This window comes from Passer montanus, unplaced genomic scaffold, assembly GCF_014805655.1.
Source record: "Passer montanus isolate IOZ18808 unplaced genomic scaffold, ASM1480565v1 scaffold44, whole genome shotgun sequence".
Classification (NCBI taxonomy): Eukaryota; Metazoa; Chordata; class Aves; order Passeriformes; family Passeridae; genus Passer; species Passer montanus.
This window is the reverse complement of record NW_024369262.1, coordinates 180,378-205,198: the sequence shown is the minus strand read 5'-3', so window position 1 is coordinate 205,198 and position 24,821 is coordinate 180,378. Positions and strand designations below refer to the sequence as shown.

At 50.5% G+C, this 24,821-nt stretch overlaps 1 protein-coding gene across 2 annotated transcripts in view; it reads right to left on the bottom strand.

Annotated features, from left to right (window-relative positions):
- Positions 1-24,821, bottom strand: part of CAMKK1 (calcium/calmodulin dependent protein kinase kinase 1) — a 90,399-nt gene that overhangs the window by 20,313 nt on the left and 45,265 nt on the right. For both annotated transcript variants that reach the window (XM_039720838.1, XM_039720837.1), the window contains exons 3-9: positions 22,726-22,773; positions 21,109-21,162; positions 14,137-14,188; positions 13,525-13,658; positions 12,861-12,897; positions 10,674-10,695; positions 8,769-8,857 (exon numbers count right to left, since the gene is read on the bottom strand). In XM_039720838.1, the coding sequence (XP_039576772.1) occupies positions 8,769-8,857; positions 10,674-10,695; positions 12,861-12,897; positions 13,525-13,658; positions 14,137-14,188; positions 21,109-21,162; positions 22,726-22,773 (436 nt within the window). The remainder of the gene's footprint in view (positions 1-8,768; positions 8,858-10,673; positions 10,696-12,860; positions 12,898-13,524; positions 13,659-14,136; positions 14,189-21,108; positions 21,163-22,725; positions 22,774-24,821) is intronic.

The window sequence follows — 24,821 nt, the reverse complement described above, 5'->3', positions numbered from 1 at the left end:
CCTCAAAATGCACAGACCCTGCTGTGTTGTGCCTTGCCACTGGGACAGCTCAGCACAATGCAGAGTAAAATATTCCCCCAAGATGGTTCCCAAGTCTGCCTGTGGGCAATAGACAAAAGCTGGTTTGTTTGGGAGCTGCAGGACTGCTCACCTGCACAACACCAACACAACTGATCTTGGGAAAACTTCCCAACCCACCAACTTCTGCTGCCAGTGCACGTCTCTTGCAGATACACACTGCAGGGAGAAAGGCAGGGATCAGCTAATTCAGCAGGACTGGCCAAGGCTGCCTGGACGTGCCTGCAGTGACACAGATCACTGCCCCAGGAGCCCAGGGACAGAGCTGCCTTGGGGGACAGGTGCTGGCTCAGCCAGCAGGATCTGCATCTCCAGCACAGCACACAGAGGAAAGGATGGTGTTATCCCTGCAGAACTCCAGAGGGAGGGAAGAGCATCTTGGAAATCAAAGCCTGCCACTAATGACACCTTCAGACTGTTAATGATTGCACAGAAGGGACAAGGACCCACCCCAAGGGGAGCAGGGGACAGCCACAGCCAGTCTAACACAACCACCAGCATAAATTAACCCTCTCCTTTCACCATCCTGAAGCATTTGGGAGCAAGCTTCATCCTCTGTAGATTTAAGACCAGCAGGTAGGAAAGGCACTCTTGTCAGGATTCATTCACTGAAGCCAGGACCAGAGGTCCCAGAAACAAAACACTTGTCCTGTCCCATCCCTGAGCAGGGATGCATCAGGCTCAGCAAAGAAGGAAAAGCACTTTCAACATGCAAATAAAACCCCTAAATGTGCTTCAAACAAACATAACCAAAATAATGATCTGTATGGCTGCACTTAAACGTGCTCCATGAGGGTCTGGGGATTATTCTTCTTTTAGACCAACTCATGGCCTCCCCTTAGCTCCCTTCATGGGCAATGGGCCTGTGGCTGGGACAGCCTGGTCAGAGGGAGAAAGCCAGATAAACTTTCCCAGGAATTGTGCTGGAGAGTTTGAGAAGACTGAGACAAAGAATCAAAAACAATCTTGCAGCTGGTGTTCTCAACAGTGGTTTCTCATAAGGTGTTACCAAAGGGTGGTTCCTAATTAACCAGGGGGTAACAGGTGTTATTAAGAACCAATCAGGTTCTGGGTGAACAGTGTTGGTTATAAATATAGGGAGACTGTAATAAAGCAAGCTTTTTATGCCTTCTCAAACTCCCCAGAACAGTTCCTGGGGAAGTTTGTCTGGCTTTCTCTCTCTGACCAGGCTGTTGCAACCACACTGGGACCCCTAAGCTGAATCCATGCCTTTGAGAGAGCTTCCAGCTACTCTGTGCCCTGCTCAAAGTGCAAGGCTCTGGGCTTCTTGCTTGCCACAGTACAGAAAGAGCCACAAAGCAGAAAGGAACTGCTCAGACCCAGCCCAGCCAGGGGGATGTGGCTGCTTGGGAAGGACCATTCCATTGGTGCTGCCCTTCAGGTCATGCACAAGGCCCCACCAACAGCTGAAAACCACTGATTCCATGCAAATGCACCTGCCTGCACCCCTCCCCAGGTTAAAATCAATGCTGAGCTGCCCAGGCAGAGCACCTTGCTGCTTTGGCAAACTGATAAAATGGCTCCACGTGTTGCTTTTACCTGGAAAAGGTTTTGCTCTTAAAGCAGGGGTCAGCAGCTCACCAGAGTGACTTCCCTGGGCTCCAAAGCACCCTGCACTTTCTGTGCTGCCAGACCACTGCAGGGCATGGATTGGTATTTCTTCATAATGAAAATGAAACCACCTAAGACATCACAGAGCCCTCAGGACAAAGTCTGATTATGCAGCTCTCTGTTAAATTTGGTTTTATTAGACCCATTCTTCATTGCAGTGGAAGGGTAACACTATTTCAGGCCTGTTTGCATCTGGATAACAATCCCATGGATTCCTAGAACATCATCCAGGAAAAGGATGATGTTCTAGGAATGTGCTAGAAATCCTTATTTGTTAATCCTCACAGCCACCCCATGAACAGCAGGCAGGGCAGGTGAGTGTCTGTGCACTACATTTTACACAACTTGTGTTTGCAAGCCTGACCAGGGATAGCTGAAGTTGGATTTAGTCAAGACCCAGAGCTCCAGGGTGCTCAGAAACAAGGAAATGATGCTAAAAGTCTGGTCTGTCTCCTGAATTTGGGCATTGCCTAAACGAGCCTGCTGAAGGCTGATGCTGTGGGGATGCAACCTCAAAGGAGGATTCAGAGGATTCAGAGATTCTCGGGGTGTGAGCAGTCCTTGGGAAAGGAGCATCCTTCCCCAGCCCCTCCTGATTTCAGACACAGCTCTAGCAGGTATGCTGCACCTACAAAACCCTGTACTTGGGTGTTCAGTGAAAAAAATGCCTAAAATTAAAGGTCTTCCTGAAAATCTGGCTTTTTAGGGCTTTTCTTTTTTTTGTTTGTTTCTTCACTACCATGTGTTTGAACTGAGTTGGCAACAGCAGCCAGCTGTGGTCCAGTAGATGGGGCTGGAGAAAAGGGAGGATGCTGGGGAAGCTCTCTGCTGCTGGGCCAGCTGGTTCCTGTCTGTACACTCTTATCTGGGTCTCCACAGTTCTGCCATTGCCTCCCTGCTCCTTAGCAAAGCCCTGCTGAGCACATCATTCCTTTCTGCTCAGTCCTAGGTGGGACAGAACAGCCATTTAACCAACACTCCTCACTCCAGACCCCACAGGCTATCCCAGGACTTTCCCTTTCACTCAGAAGAAAATGCCTGGGAACTGTCTGCCAACAAATCCACTAACAGGGAGTGAAGAGCCAGAGGGAGCACAGATAGAAGTGGGAGAAAGAGGTTTTGTTCCTTAGTCCTTTTAGAAAAGGTGCTTTTCACTGCATTCCCCTCTGGAAATCTTGGAGATCCAGCAGGGTACCACAAACTTGCTAAAAGCTCATTTAGAAATGATACATATAAAACTTTGCAATGCACTGACACATCCTGCTATTTACTGAGGCCAGTGCTGAATTCTGCTTGATTAAAACCAGAATCCCATTCCCATTCAAGGACAAAAGCAATCCATATGGTGCTACTGCAGAGCCTGCTTAGTATTGCTCTCACATTGGCCCTGTAGCAAAGAAATGATTTAACACCCTCCCAAGGAAACTGCTGCACCATCATCCAGAGCTCAAAGCAGATGGCTGCTCATCCCCAGTGCTCTGCTGGGGACAGGGGTGACAAGGGGAGCACCCCATGCCATGCCCAGCTCCCTGCAGGGGCAGGGGAGGAGCCCAGCTCTGGTGTTGTCACCTCTCTCCACTCCTTTGCTGCTCTCTTGCTGCACCCATTAAGCCTCTGCCAGCTGAATAAGCTGCTGAAGCCCAGGTTTTGCACCCTCAGCACTGCCCAGCCCTTTGGAACAGCTCATCTTGCCCCTGTGCTCCATTTCAGCTCCTGGCAGAGGTGGGGTGCATGCTGCCAGCAGGAGCCAACAGGGAAAGAGGGACAGGTAGCCTTGTGAAAGGCTGTCCCTGTGCACCTGTGCTCCAGCACAGCTGAGCACAGCCCTGTCCCCTGTCCCAGGGGAGTGCAGAGCTCCCTGCCAGGGCTGCACCCACACCCCAGTGCCCCAGGGGAGCAGGGCACAGCAGGTACAAAACAACCTGCACAGGCTGTGCCAGGGCTGTCCTAACCCTGAGCAGCCACACAACTGCATCAAACAACAAAAATAAAACTGCCTGATCTTAAGAGGCTCCAGCACCTCTCTCTGATCTCCTCCATCAGCTAATTACTCTCACTCCTGTACAGTCCTTATCGATCAGTATCAGCAACACTTGCTGCTCATGAAAGGGTTTTTTGTTTGGTTGTTATCAGCTAAGGAGAGCTTGTTGGCATGTGATAAAGCACAAGCCAGCCTCTCTTCTCCTGGTGGTGTCATTTATAATACCCAGAACCTTGCAGCTGTAGCTCTCACCTCAACTTTCTCTGTTTGAGGAGCTCCAAACTTGTACAGGCAGGAGCAGAGAAGAGGCAGGTCCCCATTTCCCACATGGGAGCAAGCAGCTTGCTGGCAGCCACAGAGAGCAGGCAGCAGCTCCACCACAGACTCACATCCCAGCTCTGCTGGCCCACACCAGCCTGAGGAACTCAGCTCTGCCAAGAGCCAAACCAGACCAAACCATCTGCACCCCTGATGCCTTCGTGCACCCACCCTGCACTAGATGCTCTTCAGAAGACACAAGCCTGTGCTGGCTCATTTGCTTAAATTTCCTTTAAGATAATGGAAATTAAATATTGATAACCAAGTTTCTTATCTCAGAAAAGCCAGCTTTGAAAAGCCAGAGCCTTTGTTCAGGCTGCAGGCTCAGCACGCAGGGCCCTGGGTCACTGCAGCTCTCACTGCAGAGAGACACTGCTGGAAAGGGAATTTCCCAGTGGCTTTAGCTGCATGTCATTACCCTCCCTTCAACCCCACAGCTCAGAGGAGAGACCAAAACTGCCCCTCCTTAGTCAGTCACAGGAGGAGCACACCAGGTTTTTACAGAAAGTGCAGGAAATAAGGTTTTCTCTTCTTCAGCCAGGCTGACAGAAACTGTTTTAGCTTTTCGTGACTGGAATACTGAGCTGGCAGCTCCAGAGCAGCAGGGACAGTCACTGTGCTTCATCTGCACTGTGCAAGTCAGCAGGTTTTTCCCCTGGGCCACACTTGTGTGTGCTCTGCACTGTCTGCTCCTGGCCAGTGTCACTGCCAGGCTCCTGCCTAGACAGCCCTTTTGTCTGCTTATTCTTACTCCATACTCAGGAAGGAATGAAACTTCTTAATGAAGATTCTTGCTAAATGAAGATTCTCATGTCCTAGCCCTAAAATCAAACTGGGATACCTAGCTGGCATATCCCTCATGCCTGCTGATGAAGCATGAGGACCATTTCCTATGCAGCACACACATTTCTGCTGAGTATCTCTATGAAAGCAAAGTTTGCCTTATTAGAAGGGAGTTTGAAGTTTAAATAACCCCAGCCAAGCACTATTAGAGGGGAGTTACAAGTGGAAAGGGTGGCAATTGCACATATCCCTAACTGACAGAGATGCTTAAGCACATGCTTCAGTTAATGACACAAATAATCCAGCAAACTTTCCCACCCAAAGTGGTGTTGTCACCTCTCTCTGCGGTTTTGCTGCACCCATTAAGCCTCTGCCACTTGGATAAGCTGCTTCAGCCCAAAGTTTTGCAGCCTCAGCAGTGCCCAGCCCTTTGGAAGAGCTCAGCCTCCCCTGTGCTCCATTTCAGCTCCTGGCAGAGGCTGTGGTGTGTGTCCTGCCCTTGAGCACTCTGGAATTACCACTCTGCTGGTACTCACACAGACACCAGCCTGCCCCCCAGCTCCTGAGGGCTGACCAGGGCCAGCAGGACTGGGGAGGTCTTGAAAAGGGGAGCAGAACCACGTTCCTGTGAAGGGCCATTTCCCCAGGAGCCCAGGGACAGTTTGTGGTGCCAGGACAACTCCTGACACCCCACACACACCCTGGGCCAGGCTGGGACAGGAGAACTGAACCAGAGCACATCAATCAGTGATACCACCATGCCTGAACTCCAAATGCATTCCCAGCCCTGCAGGGGCCAGAGGAAAGGAAACTCATCCATGGGCAGATCTCCCTGACTCTCAGACCTTGAACAAGGCTGGGAATGTGCTTGTGTCAAAGTGCACTCCTGCTACTGAGCACACTAAGCCCAGCCTAAAGCAGGTGGCAGCTCTGTGCCATTGCCTGGATCAGGGAGCTCCTGGCTCTCTCCAGGGCTCTGTCCCAGCCTCCCACCATGCCTAAGCCATGCTTCCCACCCAGCTCTCATCACCTGGACCACGGCCTCTCTCCAAACCTCCCCTCTTCAGGAGGCTCACCCCAGGCAAACTCCATGGAAAACCAGTGAGCCCAGTCCCAGACTGGGTCACAGCCCACAGGCCACCACCAGGGAGTTAAAAGCTCAGCCCACATCTGAGCTTGGCTCCCCTTCCTGCTCACCATTAGCACCTCTCAGGCTCCAACAGGAATCCAGGCTGCAGCTTCTAGCCTCATAAAACCCAACCAACAGTGATGCATTTGCTGCTATGATGACTGTGAGCTTCAAGCAGCTGCATGGTTATTGAGCCTCCCAAATTGCACAACAATTATGGATGCTTACATTGAAATTACCTTGCAATCTCTGGATTGCCTGGCAACACTTTTCCTTCAGCATGTACAAACAGTGCACTTTTCCTCTTAATTATATAATAATTGCCATGCATTTTCCCAGCAGTTTAGAGAGAACACCATTTTTAACTTTCATTTGCTAATAAAATAAGTGGTTACTCAATGGTCCAAAACAAAGCATCCTATTGTTCCTGTTGCTGGGAGTGCTTGGGCATCCTATAATTTATTGTTGAATTTCACTCTCTTTGCTTAAGACTACCCACGCATTGCTGGGTTTTTTTTTCCTGTGTACTAAACTCAAAGTTTCCTCTGAGCAGGAACTGTTCCTGCAGCAGCATCCAGCACAGCAGAGCTTGACTCTCCCAGCTGAGGCACACAGGCTCTGCTGCAACCTGAATGCTAATGGGAATGTAAAAAGCTGCATCTTCATCCTTCAAGCTCTACTCAAAGGCAGTCTTGAGATTCTCATTCATATATTAACTGCTACCAACTTCCTGGGGTGACCTGACTAATTTTGGCAGCACCTGGAAGCTTTTGGACTGTCAGACTTGCAAACACTGATTTTATTCCCTGTTGGTTTTAGACAGAAAATGAGGTGGTGCTGCATTTCAATGTGGAGAGGGACTGAGACCCTCAAACCATGTTCCTCTGCCTCAGCAAGGCCCATCATGCTGAGACTTGTTCCCTCTCAGTGGTTGAGAGTGAGTAATTCCTTCTGGTTTAAACTGGCTACCTATTATTTTGTTTGCTATCCAGTAGGTATTGTGTTTTTAGAGACAGAAAATATTCACTTCCTGTCCAGCAATTCCCTGGCACTTAAGAATTTTATAAGCCTCTGCCATTGCATCCCTTCCCAAGGTAATTTTCCAGTCTTAAGAGCTTTGGTCATACCTCTGTACCTAAGATATTCCAGGAGCATCCTGATCATCCTCCTTGCAGTTCTAGGGAGTTCTGTTTTTAAGACAGGCTGAGCCAACTTGCACATAATATTCAGGATACTCCTTGTCTGTACCTAAGAGCTCTTAGAGATCCAAATAACTGCACAATAACATTTTCTACTTTCTTCTTTCTTTCTTTCAACAAGGATAACAAGATTTGGGGAATGAATGTCACTAAGTAATGGGCTGGCATTTTCAAGAGAAGTATCCAGAACAAAGCCTGAGTGAGAAGAGATAATTTAGAGCCCATCACATTGTATGTATTTTCAGTGCTGTTTCTCCCCCTCATGCATTACCCTGCAGTCAGAAACATGAATTTTTACTGTCATTTTATCATGCCATCACTTGCTATCATTGCATTTTCCTGCCAGTCTTCCCAGTCAGTTCTAACAACTATCCTGAATAACTCAGTGCCATCACCAATCTCTTGTTGTTCTCTACCCTTTTCCTGATCATTTAGGAATACACTGAACAACCCAGGCCACATTATGGGTTCCTGTTTAACTGTACTGGTGACTTTTCTCAGTTGTGAAAGCTGTATTCCAACTTTCTTGACTGTCCAGTTATTAACCCACAAGAGCCCATCCAACCTAGGAGCTGCTTTATGAGCTACTGTTAATGGAGCTAATCAAATGCTGTTTGGCAAATGAAACACAAGGCAGTAACAGCATCACCTTATCTACATATTTGCTGTCTCCTCCAGACAGACAGGGAGTCACTGAGATGGGCTCTGCACAGGGGTGGACAAGGACAGACAGACAGGGAGTTAGTCAGACGGGCTCTCACAGGGGTGGGCAGGGACAGACATCCTCCCTGTGCTGCTCACCACTCTGCCATGGCCAGTGCTTGTCCTGCTAAGCCAGAGGCAGGGATTTGTTCCAGCTGAACCTGACTGGCTGAATCCATGACACTGCAAACACCCATTTTTGGGCTCTGCCTTCAAAGACAGTCTCCAAAAAGAAATAAATAGAAGAAAGAAGAGAGGCACTATTTGCCCTATGTCCTTTCTAAGGGTTCTGTTCTGTGACACTTGCTGGGTGAACCCAAGCTGAGTGGGGCCAGCTCCAAGAGCAGCCCCATCACAGGCAATGTGAGGGGACCTCTCTGGCTGATCCAACAGCCCCAGGGCCAGGATGCCCCTCCCCAGCTGAGCAGGGGTGTTGGACAATACCCTTGTCTGGCCCAGAGATGGGGCAACTGAGAAGCATTTTAGAAACCTTTATTCCATTTTCAGTCTCATGTGAAGGGTGAGACAATACAGATGTTATAATTAATGCTATCACAATCAGAAGCCAGCTATTTCTTAATTACAATACACTGTAAGTGTTTCTTGGTCTATCAGCTTTAGCCACACCATGCTATAAATGCTTTAAAGCCAATCATCTAAAATTACCCCTTATGTGTCCTACTACAATGCATCTTTATAGTTCTATTTCTCTAAAGTATCTGGTCTTTTTTGTAAGGCCACCCTTTGAAACTTGTTTCTAGCTCCATTTCTCTCAGCAATGTCTGTCCTATTCCATGGCATCTCTAAGCCAGCATTTCTTATCTCAAGGTTTGCATACAGATGCACGCTGTGTGGGCCTTCTGCAGGCTTTGGGAGTTTTCCATACACCCATTTCCCCCAGGGGCTGAGGCAGAGCCCCTGCAGGACTGCCAGGCCAGGTACTCACAGTACTCGATGCCCAGGACGATGTCGCGGAAGTAGAGCCGAGCCTGCTCCTCGCTGAAGGGCTGCTCACTGGGCACCTCCATGACAGGCCTGTTGGGGACAGGGACAGCCACTCAGTGCTCTGCACAAGGCCACGAACACCCCTTGCTGCAGGAGTTTGTTCTCCATCACCACGTCCCAGCACCGAGGGCCAGGCTCCCAAAAGGTGCTGTGACACAGGATAGGCTGTGCCTGCTCCTTCTGGAGATGCTGCTGCTTTGGTTACTGAGCTTGGCCAGTGATGGGTGGCTTTGCACAGCCCTGAGCCAGCATGAATCACAGAGCCCTCATCAGCATCAGGATTAACTGCTGTGTCTGCACAGAATAAGACAAACACTACTCACTGACAGCCCCAGTGGGAGAAGAGCAAAGCTGGACCTGGCCTTTGGCTTCCTGCGCAGCTGCCCATGGCTGTGAGCACCAGCACTGCCATGAGATCCCAGTCAGCAGTGGGGACAGTGCCTGTTGCTGTGCACTGCATGTGCTGCCTGCTGGGGCTCAGTCCTGACACATCATTGTGCAGCTGGTCTCCACTGAGGCAGAATCTCCACAGGAACCACTGGCTCAAAGGTTAAATGGGAATATTTTCTGTGCATTGTGCTAAACTGCTTTAAAAGCCTGTTTAGCTGCTCAGGGTTCAGCCACCACCAGAGCTCAGCCATTCAGCCCTGAACAGCCAAGGTTACCTGGTCAGCTTCTCCTCTCCTTTCCTTTGAATGCTGTCACTGCTGAGGGAAGCACAGTCTCCTCTACAAACCTCTCTTCTGCCTGTGCCTGCTGAAAGCTGAGGGCAAAGAGGCTCTAAGAGCCAGTCAGAATCTGCTGTTCCCCTGTGGATGAAGGGCTGGAGCTAAGGACCTGCCTATGCTCAGCAGCTTGGCTGTGCATGTGCACATACATCCACTGACTGGAGCTGGATTTGACTCAGAGCTCCTGGGACACCATCCTGGCAAGCCAAACCCTGCCAGAGAACTGCCCATGCCACAACCAGGCTCTGTGGCTGTTCCCCTCAGCACCCAGCAGCAAATCCTTCCTGCAGCATTTCCCTCTTCTCCCTGGCTGCCCATTTGATTGATGACCTTCCCTCCCTCTTTTATGCACATTTTTCTGTTGCTGAAACCAGGGAGAAATGTGAGAGCAGGGCTGGCAGAGCCACTAATGGAGTCTAATTGCCTCCTGCCAGAGGCAGCCAGGCTGCACTTGGATGAGCCACAGGTTCCCCAGCCTCAGCTGTTTGCAGGAGCTCCCTCTCCCACAGGTCAGGCACCAGCCTCATCACCAGGGAGACTGGGGAGCCTCTTGCCAGCAACCCAGTGGAGCTGGCAGCTTGCTCCTGGGCCAGAGAGAAAATAACCCCTCTGGGAATCTCTCCATCCTGGGCACAGAAATCATGACCTCACTGCAGAGCTGCAGAGTCAGTGCAGAGAGGAACCTCTTACCACCTTATCCCTTCTTTTACCATGCAAAATAAATCTGTCAACAGCACAGCCTCCCATCAGAGGTTAGTGCTGGGGGCAAAGTAAGGCAGCAGGTGGAAGTAAATCTTGGTGCCACAGCCCTTGTGTCGGAGGAGCCACAGTGTGGCTGCAACCCAGCAGAATGTTCCTATTCAAACCTTTTCTTCCAGGCACCTGATGAGGAATTGTCATAGAATTTGTTTTCCAGATCAGAGTCTGGCACCAGGACGTGTCCTCCCAGCCCATTTCTATTCACCACATCATTCCAGGCTGTAGCAGTGCAAAGCTGGGTTTTCCTGCCCTGCAGACAGGGTGTGCCCCAGTGGACATATCAAACCTCCACTTCACATGGGAACCTGATGATGAACACCAAAATTTTCAACAGAAGGGGTCCCAGGAGGGCTACTTACCCTTTCCTCATGAGGTCAAACACTGCAAGAAAAGGAAATAAACCATGAATGAATGAGAAGAGCAGCATGGGCTTATTTGTTATTCATCACCTACAAAAACACATCCATTCCCATACCTGCAAAATCAATTTATCTCCACTCATTTCTCTTCCCTCACCCATGACAAGGACACCAGAGGATGCAAAATGAAAATATTCATCTCTTCAGCACAGACAAATATCCCCCTCCTGGCAGCCCTGTACAGGGACACAGTGGGTGCTAATTTATCACCCACGGTGCTGCTGCTCTGGGTGTCAGCCCTGGTTGATTTGAGCCCTGTTGTACCTCCAAGGGAGGGTGTTTGGTGGGATATTTCCTCTAAATTGCTGATAGCAAAGGAGATGCTGTAAGAACATGCTGCTCCATTTCTGCTGTGTCAATCAGCAGCACAGCTACAGCTTTGTCAGAGCCAAACACTCCCTGGCAGGAGCCACTGAGGAGGATTTGCTGCTGTGAGTTGAGGTTTGCAGAGCACATGAGTTTGTGTGTCTGATCAGGAGGTTGGGGAAAAGTGTTTTTCTGATCCTGCTCTGCAAACTGGAGAAGGATCTGCTTTTACCTAGAGTAGGAGAGCTCTTTCCCCATCAATTACATGGGGATTTCTTGCCCCTCCCAAAAAATCTGAGCAGACCCCCTCCCCAAAGCACTGGGTACAAACACAACAGGGCAGCCTGAATTGGCTCATCTTGCCCTCCAGAAGCTGCAGCTTGTGGAAGCATTTAATAATGCTTAATCCACAAACCTCTGAACCTCTGCAGGTGGCTCAGTGCCTGCTGACATCCCATCCCAGTGACACAGCCAAGGGCTCCCAGCAGTGCCTGATCCCAGCAGCCACAGGCAAGGAGCAAACACCTCTGCCTCTAGATCTGCTCTGCAGTGGTGGCATTTTTGGAAGGAGAAAGGTGCAGGTATCACCAGCTGGGGCAGCAGCAGGAGGGAGCAAACCCACCTGCAGGAGGCTCAGCCCTGAGCAGTGCTCCTCCTCCTGCCAAGGGAACTGCAGGAGCTTGATGTGCCTGAACTTGAGGGGATCCTGGGCAGAGGAAAGGGGTGATGGAACATGGACAACAGGGACATGGCCACTGCTCATCACTCAGGGACCAGCACAACCTCCAGCAGGACCAGGAGACTCCCACCTGTCCTGCTGCTGTTTCTGGGATGGCTCTCTCACTCCACAAATAGAGCTAGGTTGAGTTTTGGGGTTATTTTTCCCCTCTGCAGCTTTCTACCTCATCTCTCCCCTTTCCTCCATTCCCAGGAGTTCAGTCCTTCAAACTACAGCCTCAATCACCCTCCCCACCAGGAGTGCCATCACTTTGAGATGCTGCCAGATGCCACTGGGGCTTCAGCCCAAAGGGAAAAGTGGCTTTTCAAAGGCAAATTGCTTCATTTGCTAGGCAGAGTCCTCCTCCAGGCAGTTCAGAAGTGTCCCATAATTATTTCATGAGGAGCAGTCTTTGAACCTGCTTCATCAGGAAGCAGTTTGGGGAAGCAGAGATGTAAAAGGGTCAGTCATCCCCTCCTCAGCCTGTCTCAGAGGGCACCTCAGGGCCTCCCAGGCCTGTCCCTCAATGTTTTACCCAAATGGGGGTTAGGGATGGCTGGCACTTTCAGAGTTTGGAGGAGAGGTAGACAAAATGGGTGGAATTCCCTCACCCTCTGCACGAACACCCAGTCAGGGAGTGCTGCTCCCTTAGGAGGTCCTGAGGCTCACCAGGGTGGCCAGAGCCTCTGCAGGGTCACAGGGAACACTCCCAGACAAGCCTGGAGTGATTCTGGAGTCACCACCACGATCCACAGCCTACAGGAGCTTCACAGCAGGAGGACAAGGAGACCATCCTGCACCCTCCTCTTCCCTCCTGGCTCTGGGGCTGGAATCAGCTGGGACAGAGCAGCTGCCAGGTCTTTTCAGTGTCCCCACGGCAAAGAGATGTGCACAGCTCTACTGACACAAGGTTGCCTTACCCTACTGCACGGGGCCTTTCCATCCCAGCTGCATTTACAGGCGTTTTAACTTGGCAGAACAAAAAAAAGTCTGCAGAAGGTGGCACAAGTTTCCTCCCGTATTGACCCCGAGTCCTGGCACGTGTCACTTGCATCACCAGGCCCAAGCCCAGATGGTTCTGTTAGCTTATGAGACTCACATACCCATGTACAAGTTGTCCTCTGCAGGATCATCAAGGACCTGAGAGATCACAGAGAAATAAGGGGAAAGAGGAAAAAAAAGTGAAAAACAGCAGGAAAAAAAGATTTTTCAGCAGGTAACACTCACAGTACACTGTGCTCAGCTGCAGAACACTGAGAACAATTTAGGCTAATATTTAGAGAGTCCTGCAGAGAATTTGGAGGGGTTTTGGAGGACAGGGTTTTTTTGGGAGGGGAGTTTGGAGGACAGATTTTCCCATGTCCAGAAAAATCTGGGCTTCTGCCTGAATTTGGAGAAACAGCCTCCCAATAAAGGCACTGCTTGTCCTAAACTGACCTCAGTCAATAATGAAAATGGCACTGGAGGCTTGCACTTGTGCACCTTCCCAGGCTTGTCTGCACACAAGTTTCAGTGATCAAAGCTGACTGCTATTTCTACCAGCACAGTGAGCTGCCTTCTCCTGGGCACCAGCCCAGGGCTCAGGGTGAGAGTGCAGTTTGGCCTACACAGTCAGTAAGACTTTGCTTGGAATCACCAGCCTCAATTTCTGAACATCTATATTAAACCAATTCTGGCTGAAGCAGAAACAGTTGAAGAAAGAAATCCTCTTGTTGCAATACAAACCAGATTTGTTTCAGCATAACTTAGAGTGGAGGAGCAGCTCACCTCTATCAGCTTAACAATATTGATGTGGTCCAGCTTCTTTAGGATGGCTATTTCCTGATAGACTCTGTCCAGGGGTGCCATGGGCTTGGGCTGCTCTCCAGAGGATGCTTTGGACCCTCTGGGAGGAGGCCGACCTGCAAGTGGGACAGCACAGTGAGGAATTCCTCATTGGCAGCAGCACCTGCACACAGCATGAGCAGCATGGCCCCTCTGCACACCCTCCAGCTCTTCTGGAAGATCTCATCACCTTGTTCTCATCCCAAAGATCCAAGTCCCATTCTGACCAGCTGCTCCAAACTGGGGCTGGGGCATCCCATGGGCAGGGGAAGGAGGGGAACACCCTGCCTAACTTCCAGTGCTTAATTAGGCTTCACAAGTGGTGAACATGGAAGAGCCACCACTTCAAAGAGACTCACAAAAATCAGAGCCAGGCATCTCATTACTGAGTGTGTTTGATTTCCCTGAGGCTGTATCTGCCCCCTCACCACCCCCTTTTAACCAGCTCCATTTTAACATGGGCAGCTGTCACACTCTGCACTCCTTGCACACAATGTTTCCAGAGAGGATTTTGGCTGAGGATAACAGGCAGACCTCTAAATGTGAGATACCCACGTGGAAATCCATACTGCTTCAAGAGCTTCTTTTTGGAGAGGACTTTCATAGCCTGGAGGAAGAAGAAAAAGCATGTTAAACCTGAACAGGAGCCAAAGAGCTGATTGCTGTGGCCTGGAGTATGCTGGGCATCAGGGACTGGCTCAGGGCTGCTTCTCAGCCTAGAGAAGGGTCCTGGTCAGTGGTGGCCACACCAGACAGAAAGCACTGCTAGCCACTTGTTCCATTTGTTTTTCCCCATGAAAAATTCTGATTTATTTTAAAATGGACAAAGAAAAAGGAGTCCGAATTTCTGCATTTGGGGCAGAAGCTTGGGGGAAGGTTCCTCTGGCTGTCCCACTGTTTTGGATGATGTTAAGGCCATGCTCCAGCTCAGATCCACTTCAAGGCTGCTTCATCTTATGTTTGGTCTTGTCAGGGGGTATGAGAAGGAAACTGAGCCCAGGCAGCTGAGGCCTGGGGAAGGGGTCAGGGCAATTCCTCCTGCCATCCAGCTGGCATTAGCATAGTGGCAAAAGGCAATCTGAATTTAATAACCAGTCTGTGTGCCTCCATCTGCTCTGTGCATTAATAACCTTTTGGAGGGCCACTCAAACCCCCCGAGTGGCCCAGCAGATGAATATTTAATGAGAAACCAGCTCATGGTGCAATTTGCTTGGGAAAACAGTCTATGATTCCTGGAGCTGGGATGGTCACTCCCTCCTTCCCCTAGCCTAAGGGGTTGCTCCTATTAATACAGCATCCAGTATGTAATTCACACTGGAGTGACCCCTCCACAATCTAACTAACCAAGGAATCCTGCAGGACACAGTCAGACTCCCAGGAATTTTGCATCAGTAACACAGAGGCAGGGTCTCTGCCTGTTTTTAGCACACATACCAGAACAGGTCACCAAACCCATTGCAGTGAGCTCCTTCCCAAGCTGTTGTTGCTGGCAGTGATGGCACCACATGCCCAAACATCCCCACCTCCCATCAGTGCTCCCAGGTTCATGGCTTGCTGAAAGGATTGTTATTTTTGGTACTGATCCAGTGAAATCCTCTGGATTTGCACCCGTGTAATTGAGAAGAGACACTGTGCAGTGTTTCAACCCTGCCTGACAGCTCAAACCAACTGTTAGAAATGATGGTGTTGAGAGACAGACTCAGAAGTGCTTATCTTTGACTTAGCACAGCTCTGTGTCCAATACAGGCAGCCAAATGACTCATGGTCTGCTGGAAGAGGATCCAAGATGTGCACAACCACCTCCAAATACGGCCAGGACCAAGCCTGGAGGACTTCCTACGCTTCCCATTTTATCTCTCCATAATGAAAATTTATGAGAAAAATCAAAGGAATTGGTACATCCATTTCTCTTTCAAGCGCTGCCAACCCAGGAGGAGAACTCTCCTCTTGCTCCAATCCCATCTTGAGTCCTTGCTGCCTTCTGGCAAGGAGCTTCAGAAAAAGGACAAAACAGAAGATACAATTTGCTGCTCCTGAGTTTGGGAGCTTGGGGGTCTCAGCCTGAGGAACTGAACCATCACCACCAGCCATGCCCACATCAGGATAATCCTTCCCAGGAGAAGCTGGAGGGAGCAGGAAGGCACAGAGAGGAGCAATAACTAAGACAGGATTTGCTTTTGGGGACAGAAGTGGAGGGAACAGAAGCTACTGCTGTCACCCAAAACTCCTTGAAGGACACTTGAGGGGCAGTAGGGGGTCACTGCAACGTAGGAGAGTTGACTGCAAAGCACCACTACTGCTGGAAAGAAGCACCAGGAGATGCTTACAGCGGTTTTGGAGCAGCAGTATCTGCTACTGCACAGGCAGGGCTGGGTCAGAGGACAGGACCTGTCCCACTGCACTGACGAACTCAAACAGGGACAAACAGCAAAGTTCATCATGCAACAGGCCAGAAGCACTTAATTATCACAAGAGCAGAGAGGAGGGCACGTGGCTGTGAAGCCTCACTTTAATTACAGTGAGCTGGCAGGAGCAGGCTTCCTCCTGAAGTGGCTGCTGTACTGGGAGCATCTCAGGGATGCTTCAGCAAACCTCTCCTTCCGGGCTCCGAGCACCACAGAGCCAAAGACATTTGTACTCACAGGCAGAGCTAATTACCCAGATAATGCCTTTCTGATAAAGAACCAGCTCAGAGCCAAGCTGAGGGATTTTCCCTTTGCACATGCAAGTGTTCCTTCAGTATTCTCAGGAAAAGAGGGAGCCTGGAGATTTCCTCCACACATCCTCCTCCCGACTGCTCCCGCGTGGACACGGGTCTTGACATCTCCCTTTGACAAACAGCAGGAACTGTGTGCTTTTCTCTGATGTATGTTTATTATCTCAGTTTACTGCTCTCTTCCTATCAACCCTACAGCTGGAAGCCACAGGGAAGCTGCCTGAGGGAAAGGAGATCCCAGGCTTCTGGAGAGGAGGAATGCCTGTGACACAGCAGCTTGCACAGCAGCGGGACCACAAGCTGTGGGTAATGACAAAAAGGCCATTGGTTTTGGGAGGGAAGGGTGACAAAATGACTGAGCCAAGTGAACTTATCACCTGTCCTTGATGCTCTCACAGTGCTCAGAATGTCATTTTATTTTCTAAGGGAAAGACTTGTACTGCAAGGGCAGAAGCCTGTGCACAGTCCCTGCCTACAGCTCCTAGGGGAATGGGATGCTGCTCAAAGGTCCCTACCAACCACCTAAATCCTCTGCTAGTGCAGGAGGGCACACTGTGGGAATGCTGAACAGACCAGAGAATGTATCCAGCCCTTCTTCACCTGTCCTGCCTAACAACAACATCCCTCAGACAAAGCAGCTGAGAGGGAAGCTCTGCTGGCAGAGAGGAGTGTTATGACCTGAAAGAAAATCCTAAACCAGACAGGCTTAGCTGCCATGGCCTTAAAATCCTGCTCCTGTGTTTGTCACCTTTTGTCCCCCCAGCAGAATTCCACCATCAGGCTGTGCCCCATCCACACTGTGCCACCACAGCAGGGATGCTGTCCTGGAGCTCTCTGTCCCCAGCTGCCTCCCGAGGATGCTGCTGTCACCCCGGGTGACCCAGCCCCTCACCGCCCTCAGCTGAACAGCACCAGGGGTTAGGCTAAGCCAGAGATGCCCTCCCTGCTCCCCACTGCTCTGCAGTGCAGCTGGCAGGGGTTCAGCAGCTGCTGTGTGAGCCAGGGGATGGGAAATGCAGGAGCTGTGCCTTCCCTTTCCTCCTGGATGGCATCCAAAGCAGGTTCTCCAGGGACTGGAGAGTTCAAGGCTTGCTGCTGGCCACCTTCTCAGCAGCAGCCCTTTGTTCAGCCACTCCTTTCATAAACTTGGAAGGAATTTCTCCCCATCACTGAGACTTGGTAGGAAACAGCCCTCCGTGCAAAGATTGTTAGGTACAAACAGAGGCAGAGAGCACAATCACACAAATCTTGTTTCTTAGGAAACAAGATTAAAAAAGAAGGATGAAAAAAAGAAAAATCCACTGACAACCTAAATGCTGTTGCCTTATTCCAGCAGTAGCATAACAAATGCCCATCATAACCACTCTTCTTTGCAAGCTGATTTAGAGATTGAAAGTAGGAGGAAGACATGACCTGAGGCATCAAAGAATCAAATTCCATCAGCACAATGATTCCAATCTAGATCTCTGCTTGGACACATTTGCCTTTGCTTTTTATTTGCTGCTTTTTCACAGAACTTGGCCTTTGATTTTTCCCTTAGTCATCATCAAAGCATCTCCTTCAAACTGAGACACTGAAACCTTTCCAGTGTAAAGCGTTCCTTGGCAGAGCCCCACAGCTGTGACAGCTAAATGTGCCCCAGGAGCAGCAGGGTCCTCTGCTCTGGCAGCCAGCTCTGCTTTGCAGTGGGGTCTCCTCCCTGGAGGGAGCAGTGGCTCACATACCTGGTGCAGAAATTCCAGTTTCTATGGCCTAACACATTCCCTGCATCCAGTGATGTGAGCCAGGACACTTCACAGCCCTCCCAGGCACTGTGGTGCTCACAGCAACCAAGGGCAAAGCTCTTAGAAGCACTCTCTCATCTTTAATGGAAGGTAAAAAAACCCACAAAATAAACACAACCCATCTACATTTTTTCCCAAATGTGGTGGTTGAATTTTTTTCTTGAGAGTTTTTCCTAGTTCTAGGCCAGATCCAAAATTCATTAAAGCAGCAGAAATCTTTCCTTTGGCTTTGACAGGGGCTCTATTCAGTCCTTGTTCCCTATAAACTCTGCCTTTTTGAAGGGAGCTAGCAAAGGGTCCCACACCTCAGCAAGAATCAGGAGCCACACTCTGAATCATACCCTAAATAATTTTTTCTTATTTTTTAACTATTTTGGTCCTTGTTATTGCAGCACACTAGCTTAAAGACAATAAAGAAAGCAGCAACACCCTGGCCTCATGCTGAACCTCATGCAAATGAAATTCAGTTATAGAAGCAGAATATCATAGAATGATCTGGGTTGGAAGGGACCTTACAGATCATCAGTTCCATCTCCCTGCCATGGGCAAGGAGACCTTCCACTAGACCAGAGTGCTCCAAGCCCATCCAACCTGGCCTTGCTCACTGCAGGCCAACCAAGGGCTGATTTCCTCCCACTACTTCTGCTTTTCACCACTGAGCCAAAAACACCCTCCAGAGCTAAATCTTGGGGGAAACAAACACACAGAAAAGGCCATTCCCAACTATTAGAATCCCAATTGCTTCTCTTAACTGCTGGTAAGAGTCCTTATGTACCCGGGGTGCAGTGCTGAGGGCCAGGGATGGGAAGGACAGGCAGGGCAGGATGGAAGCTCAGCTCTGGGAGAGCCCCAGGGTCAGGCACACCAGGCAGGTGCAGAGCCAAGCAACCATTAGCCACTTATGCAATCAGCTGCTGCTCTGAAGCTCTGAAAAGTCTGCCAGCTCCTGAGCTGCCTTAATAATGTCCTGGAAGAGCAGAGGTGTCTCCACCACGGCTTGCCCTCCAGAAAACACAAGCACAGGGGGCTGGGAGGAGGAGGGTGCCAGGATGTGGCTGCACTGGGGAAGGGGACAGCTGCCCCTGCCCTGCCAAGAGGGGACACACAGTTCAGAGAGGCCCATCCCTCTCCTCCCAGCATCACCTTCCCAGCCCAGGCTGCAGCTCGACCCCAAAAGGAGGATGGGGTGAAGCAAAGAGCACATCCCTGCAGGGCTGGCACTGAGGGGCTCTCTGTGCCCTGCCTGCCCTCAGGTGAGGCTCAAACAGCCCCAGGCACCGTGCCCCTCCCGGGCTGCAGCACCTTTAAAGGGTTTGCTTAGATTAGAAACCAAGATTAAGAGGGGATTAGCTAACACACACCAGGCTGACCTGCACACAGGCTTTCACTTTTGGTTTTGATGTGACCAGCTAAATCTACATCCATGGGGTTAATCTGCACCCAAAGCAGGGACAGGAATGCAGCAGGCAGTGCTATCCTAAACCCAGCTGAGCTGTAACATGCACTGCCCACCACTGGGCACCTCAGTGGTATTTCCTGAACAAAAAGGCAGTGCCAAAAAGTAAGGATTACAATTTTCAAAGGAAAAGTATTTTCAGCAGGAAATAACCACGAGTTATGGATGTGATGCATTCCCACTCTGCTGCTGGTGCTGGCATGCCTGTGCTGGTGGGACAGATGGATCAGGGAAGCCAGGGCTGGCACCACCACTCTGCAGAACAAACCATCCTGCTGCAGGGCATGGCAGGGAGGATTTGGAGGGCAGCAGAGAAAAGGAGCCTCTGGAAAAAGCTCTGGTGCAGCTGTGAATCAGCCTGGAAAGGATGGGAGATGGAAAGAATTGTGGCTCCTTTCCTTGGCCAGCTCCAGGGCACCTTGTCCAGATTTTTGTCTCATCTCTTCCATCCTTCATTTCAAGACATTCCTGCTGCAGTTCCATGCCTGCTGCAAGCCCAGAAAGGCTAAGGAATACCCACAGGCACACAATTCCCACCTGACCACTTCAGCCTGGTGTGTCACTTGTAATAAAGAGTCAGGGAGGAAAAACTATCTGGGGAGCAGTGGGGAATGAGCATGCTTTATGTTCCACAGCACATTCTTATTCCCTCTTTGTCCCAAGACCAGCAGGGACGAGCAGCAGCACAGCAGCCTGCCTGGCTGCTCTGAGGGACCCATTCTCATCCACATGCAGGAGCAACACCAGCCCACTCTCACCAAATGCACTGTGGAGCAGCAGGGCTGTGTTGGGTTGAGGTTCAACAGCACTGCAAGCACACAGCTCAGCAGATTCCTGCCCTGGGATCCATCAGAAACTGCTGGAAGCTCTTTCCAGGAGCCTCCAGGCACAGCCACACATAGCAAGGAAGTTTTCCTTCCTTACAGCTCCCGCTCTCAGCAAGAACAAAACAAGCCACAGGGCAAAAAGCTGTGGGCACAAGGCACAGGCCCAGGAACATGAGCACATCTGCAGGCAGATTTCACAGGAATTCCGGCTGGGATGGTTGGAATTCAGCTCCCTCTGAAAGGGGAAGCCCAGAGCAGGAGCCTCCAGCATGAGCTGCCTTTTGGACTCCAGCTCTGGCTTTGTTAAAGCCCAGGATTTGCCTTCAGTCCTGCACCCTACACCTCGTGCCCTGGCAGTGGGCCTGGTTCAGTGTCCCCAGGAGGGTGAGATGCAGGGAGCCTGGCACTGCCCAGCCACACCAACACTGCCCAGCCTTTTTCTGAGAAACGCCCCCATTTCCTTACAAAACACTCCTGCTCCTTCCAGCCAGGCTTCCAAAGCACAGCAGGTGCTGAATACCACCACCCACATGCCTCTAATTTCAGGTGACCTGCTTCCTAGCTGGCAAATGCCAAGGCAGATCAGCAGCATGTTCTGCAGCCTGCCTCTTACATAACGCACTCCACGCTCCATGCCCAGCGGGGGCTCAGCCCCTGCCAGGCCCCCAAATCACAGGGACACCTGCTGAAAGCAGCCAGGGGACAGCAGCAGCAGCAGGGGGGAGCAGAGAGAGGCACACTCACGTAGTACTTGTCATCGTCCTCGTTGTAGGCCAGCTTCACCACGCCGTAGGAGCCCTGAAAGCAAACGGGAATCGCGCGGTCAGTGCGGCAGCTCCAGCCCAGCCTCTTGCTGCTCCGGGCTGGTGGATCACAGATGGGAAAAAACAACTCCCCAGGCCATGCTGACCCCTGAGCAGCCTGCAGGTGATGTGATCCTACAGCAGGGCTGAATGTTTTGGCAGCTCTGCTGGAGCCACTGGAGGATTATCCGTGTCTGGAGGAGTTGAGTGCTGGCCCAGCACCCCTGCCCTGAGCCACAGCCACCACGTCTGTCTGAACTCACCCAGGGGTGGGCAGCAGAGAGAAAAACTTCCTTGGTGCAAATTTGGAAATTCTGCATGAATATCTTTCCTGTTCCACCAACCAGATGCTGCCCAGGCAGGGGCAGACCTGGACTGCTGCTGTACCCACAGCTCCAGGGACAGCCTGGAGCCAAGCTCCATCCAAACTGCTGTTTTATCAAAGTCCCAATAAACACTCATTTTATGTAAGAAAGACATGATCAGGTATTATCCCTGATATATGCCTATTGAATAAATGAGTGGGATGAACACCAGAGCCTTCAAAATATTTCTCTTGACTTCACTGAGAGTTGAAATAAGGTTCTGGTCTCAGAGGAGACTCACAAGCCATCTGGCTGATCCAGAAGAACAGCAGACCTTCCACCAACCTCACAGTGCCCACCTGCTTGCTGTGACCACAGGGAAGGAGGGAGGCAGGGACAAATCCTGAGAGAAGGTTTCACACTCTCCTTAAATCATACACAAGTCCTAAGTGGGTATGAAGCTGTGTGAGTGTTTGAGGGCACGTGCTGTGCCAGCAGTGGTACCTGCAGCCCTCCTCCCCCCTGCCAGCAGCCAAATGCACAGCCCATGGCACAGATGGTGGGGGTGCCACCCCACAGCCTGGGCCTCTCATTTTGGAGGCATTTGGGCTGATTAAACTTGTGGTGAAGGTGTCTGCAGCCTGCTGTGACTGCAGTGCTCCAGCTGCAGGGCAGACACAGCTCCCAGACAGCCCCACTGCTCGTGGAGCCATCTGCAGTGGTGGCACATGGCCAGAGGGGCAGGTGCCTGAGCTGCTCACCAGCCCAGACCTCTAAATAACTTTACAGGAATCACTTTTGAATCATTCTGCAGCTCTTAAACATGCACTAAAATTAAACAAACATTTCATGTGACGTAAAAACTTTAACTAGTACTCATGGGGACCAAACACCTGCCCTGATCATCTTTTTTGGGTTTTTTTTAATCTTGTTGTGTTGTATTAATGCATCAAAGGTTCTTAATGTTACATTTGGCAAGCAAACACCCCTGAAAGGGAGCCAGCTTAACCACCTTCTGAGGGAGGAAAAATAAATCTGGATTTCAAAGGAAGTAACTCCACTGTGACCTTGAACAAAACTTGCTCAAACTAATATGGAAAAAACCTCTCAAGAATAATCAAAAAAGCCCCCAAATCAAACACAACTTGCAAGGAACCTTGGCCAGTGAGGTCCCTTGGGCTGGCACAGCCTTTCCAGCCCTACTGAGATGTGTGACACAGGCTGGTGTGACCCACATGAACCCCAGTACTCACCTTGCCTATTTCACTCTGCAGCTTGTACTGGTTTAATTGCACACAGTCCTGCAGATCAAAAGGAGAACATAATTAGAGTATTGGTAAAGGAAATTACTGAGTTTGAATCAGGTTCAAGTAGTGGCAAAGTATTAAATAATTAAAGACTTAATCTCACTTACACTGCTATATGTTACACTATAAGCACTGCTTTTTTTACTTTTCTTTTTTTTTTTTTGACAACCCAAGACAAAACAATTATGGGCTGAATCCTGATTCTGATTGTGCTGGTGTAAAACCACCCCAGTTCCCCAACACTGCCCTAGGTTTAGCCCAGCAGCCCCTGGCCTGTTTACTTTAACCCTTTCTACTGGACTGTGCTCAGTGCCAGGCAGGAAAATCCCTGTCCCAGCTTCCCTGGGCTTCCACAGCCTGGCAGACCCCACCCTAGGGTCACAGCATGAGCCTGTGCCCTCCCAGCATCAGCCTGGCAGACACAGAGCCACCCTGGCAGTGCCAGCACCAGAGGAACCCTCACCTGCATCCTGGGCTGCTCCTCCAGGAGAGCACACAGAGCCCAGCCCCTCTGCTGTGCACACAGACAATGGTACTGACATGGTATTTATTGAAATAATCACCCCAGAGCAGCTCTGATCTCTGCTGGGGAGGAACCCAGCCCTGAAACCCCACGGGGTGGGGATGTGGAGATGGGTACTGAGCTCCTCCAGACCAGGGGTGGCAAAGGGGGAGAACAAGGTGGAACAGAAGATCCCTGCAGCCAGCTGGTGCTGAAGGCACCCTTCCTCTGGAGCTGCACACCTGCTGCACAGCTGGTGTGGAAGGAACCCTTCCTCTGGAGCTGCACACTTGCTGCACAGCTGGTGCTGAAGGAACCCTTCCTGTGGCAAGGGAGATACAGGCTAGACTTAAGGAGGGAGTTTTTCACAGAAAGAGTGGTCAAATGCTGGAATCATCTGCCCAGAGAGGTGGTGGAGTCACCATGCCTGGATGTGTTTAAAAAAAGACTGGATGTGGCACTTGGTGCCATGATCTAGTTGAGGTGTTAGAACATGGGTTGGACTCGATGATCTTAAAGGTCTCTTCCAACCTACAAATTCTGTGATTCTGTGATTCCTTTGGAGCTGCACACTTGCTGCAGAGCCAAGCTCTGGGCAGAGCTGGGAGCTCCTGCTGGCATCTCTGCAGTGCTGGCACCAGGCACAGTGGCTGCAGTGGAGTTTGCCTTGTCCTCTCTGCATTGCAGGGCAGGGAAGAGCCCCCACCTTGGAGGGGTGAGGAAAAGGAGGAGTTTCCAACCCCAGGACACGGTGTGGGCTGAGCCCCAGATGGGATGCACTTCCCAAGGCAGCATTTTTGAATATTTCTCCCCAAAACTACCAAGCACTAAAGCAGGCTGGAAATTCACAGCCAGCCTCTGCACTTATTTGTGAACAAAGCTGAAATAAGACATGCAGACAGGTAGATTAGCTTTCCCATAAACCTCAAAATAGCCCTGCCATCTACAGAAGTAGCACCACAACATAAAAGCAGTGCCAGATGCCTTCAGTCCATTTGTAAGAACAGGGGTGTGAGAGTCATCCATCCATCCATCCATCCATCTATCATCCATCCATCCATCCATCCATCATCCATCCATCATTCATCTATCATTCATCCATCCCTCCATCCATCCATCCCCCATCCATCCATCCATCCATCCATCCATCCATCCATCCTTCATCCATCCATCCATCCATCCATCCATCCATCCATCCATCCATCATCCATCCATCCATCCAACAACCTGCTGTCCCCATCCATCCATCATTCATTCATCCATCCGTCCATCCATCCATCATTCATCCATCCCTCATCCATCCATCCATCCATCCATCCATCCATCCATCCATCCTTCATCCATCCATCCTTCATCCATCCATCCATCCATCCATCCATCCATCCATCCTTCATCCATCATCCATCCATCCATCATCCATCATCCATCCATCCTTCATCCATCCATCCATCCATCCATCCATCCATCCATCCATCCATCCATCCTTCATCCATCCATCATTCATTCATCCATCCGTCCATCCATCATTCATCCATCCCTC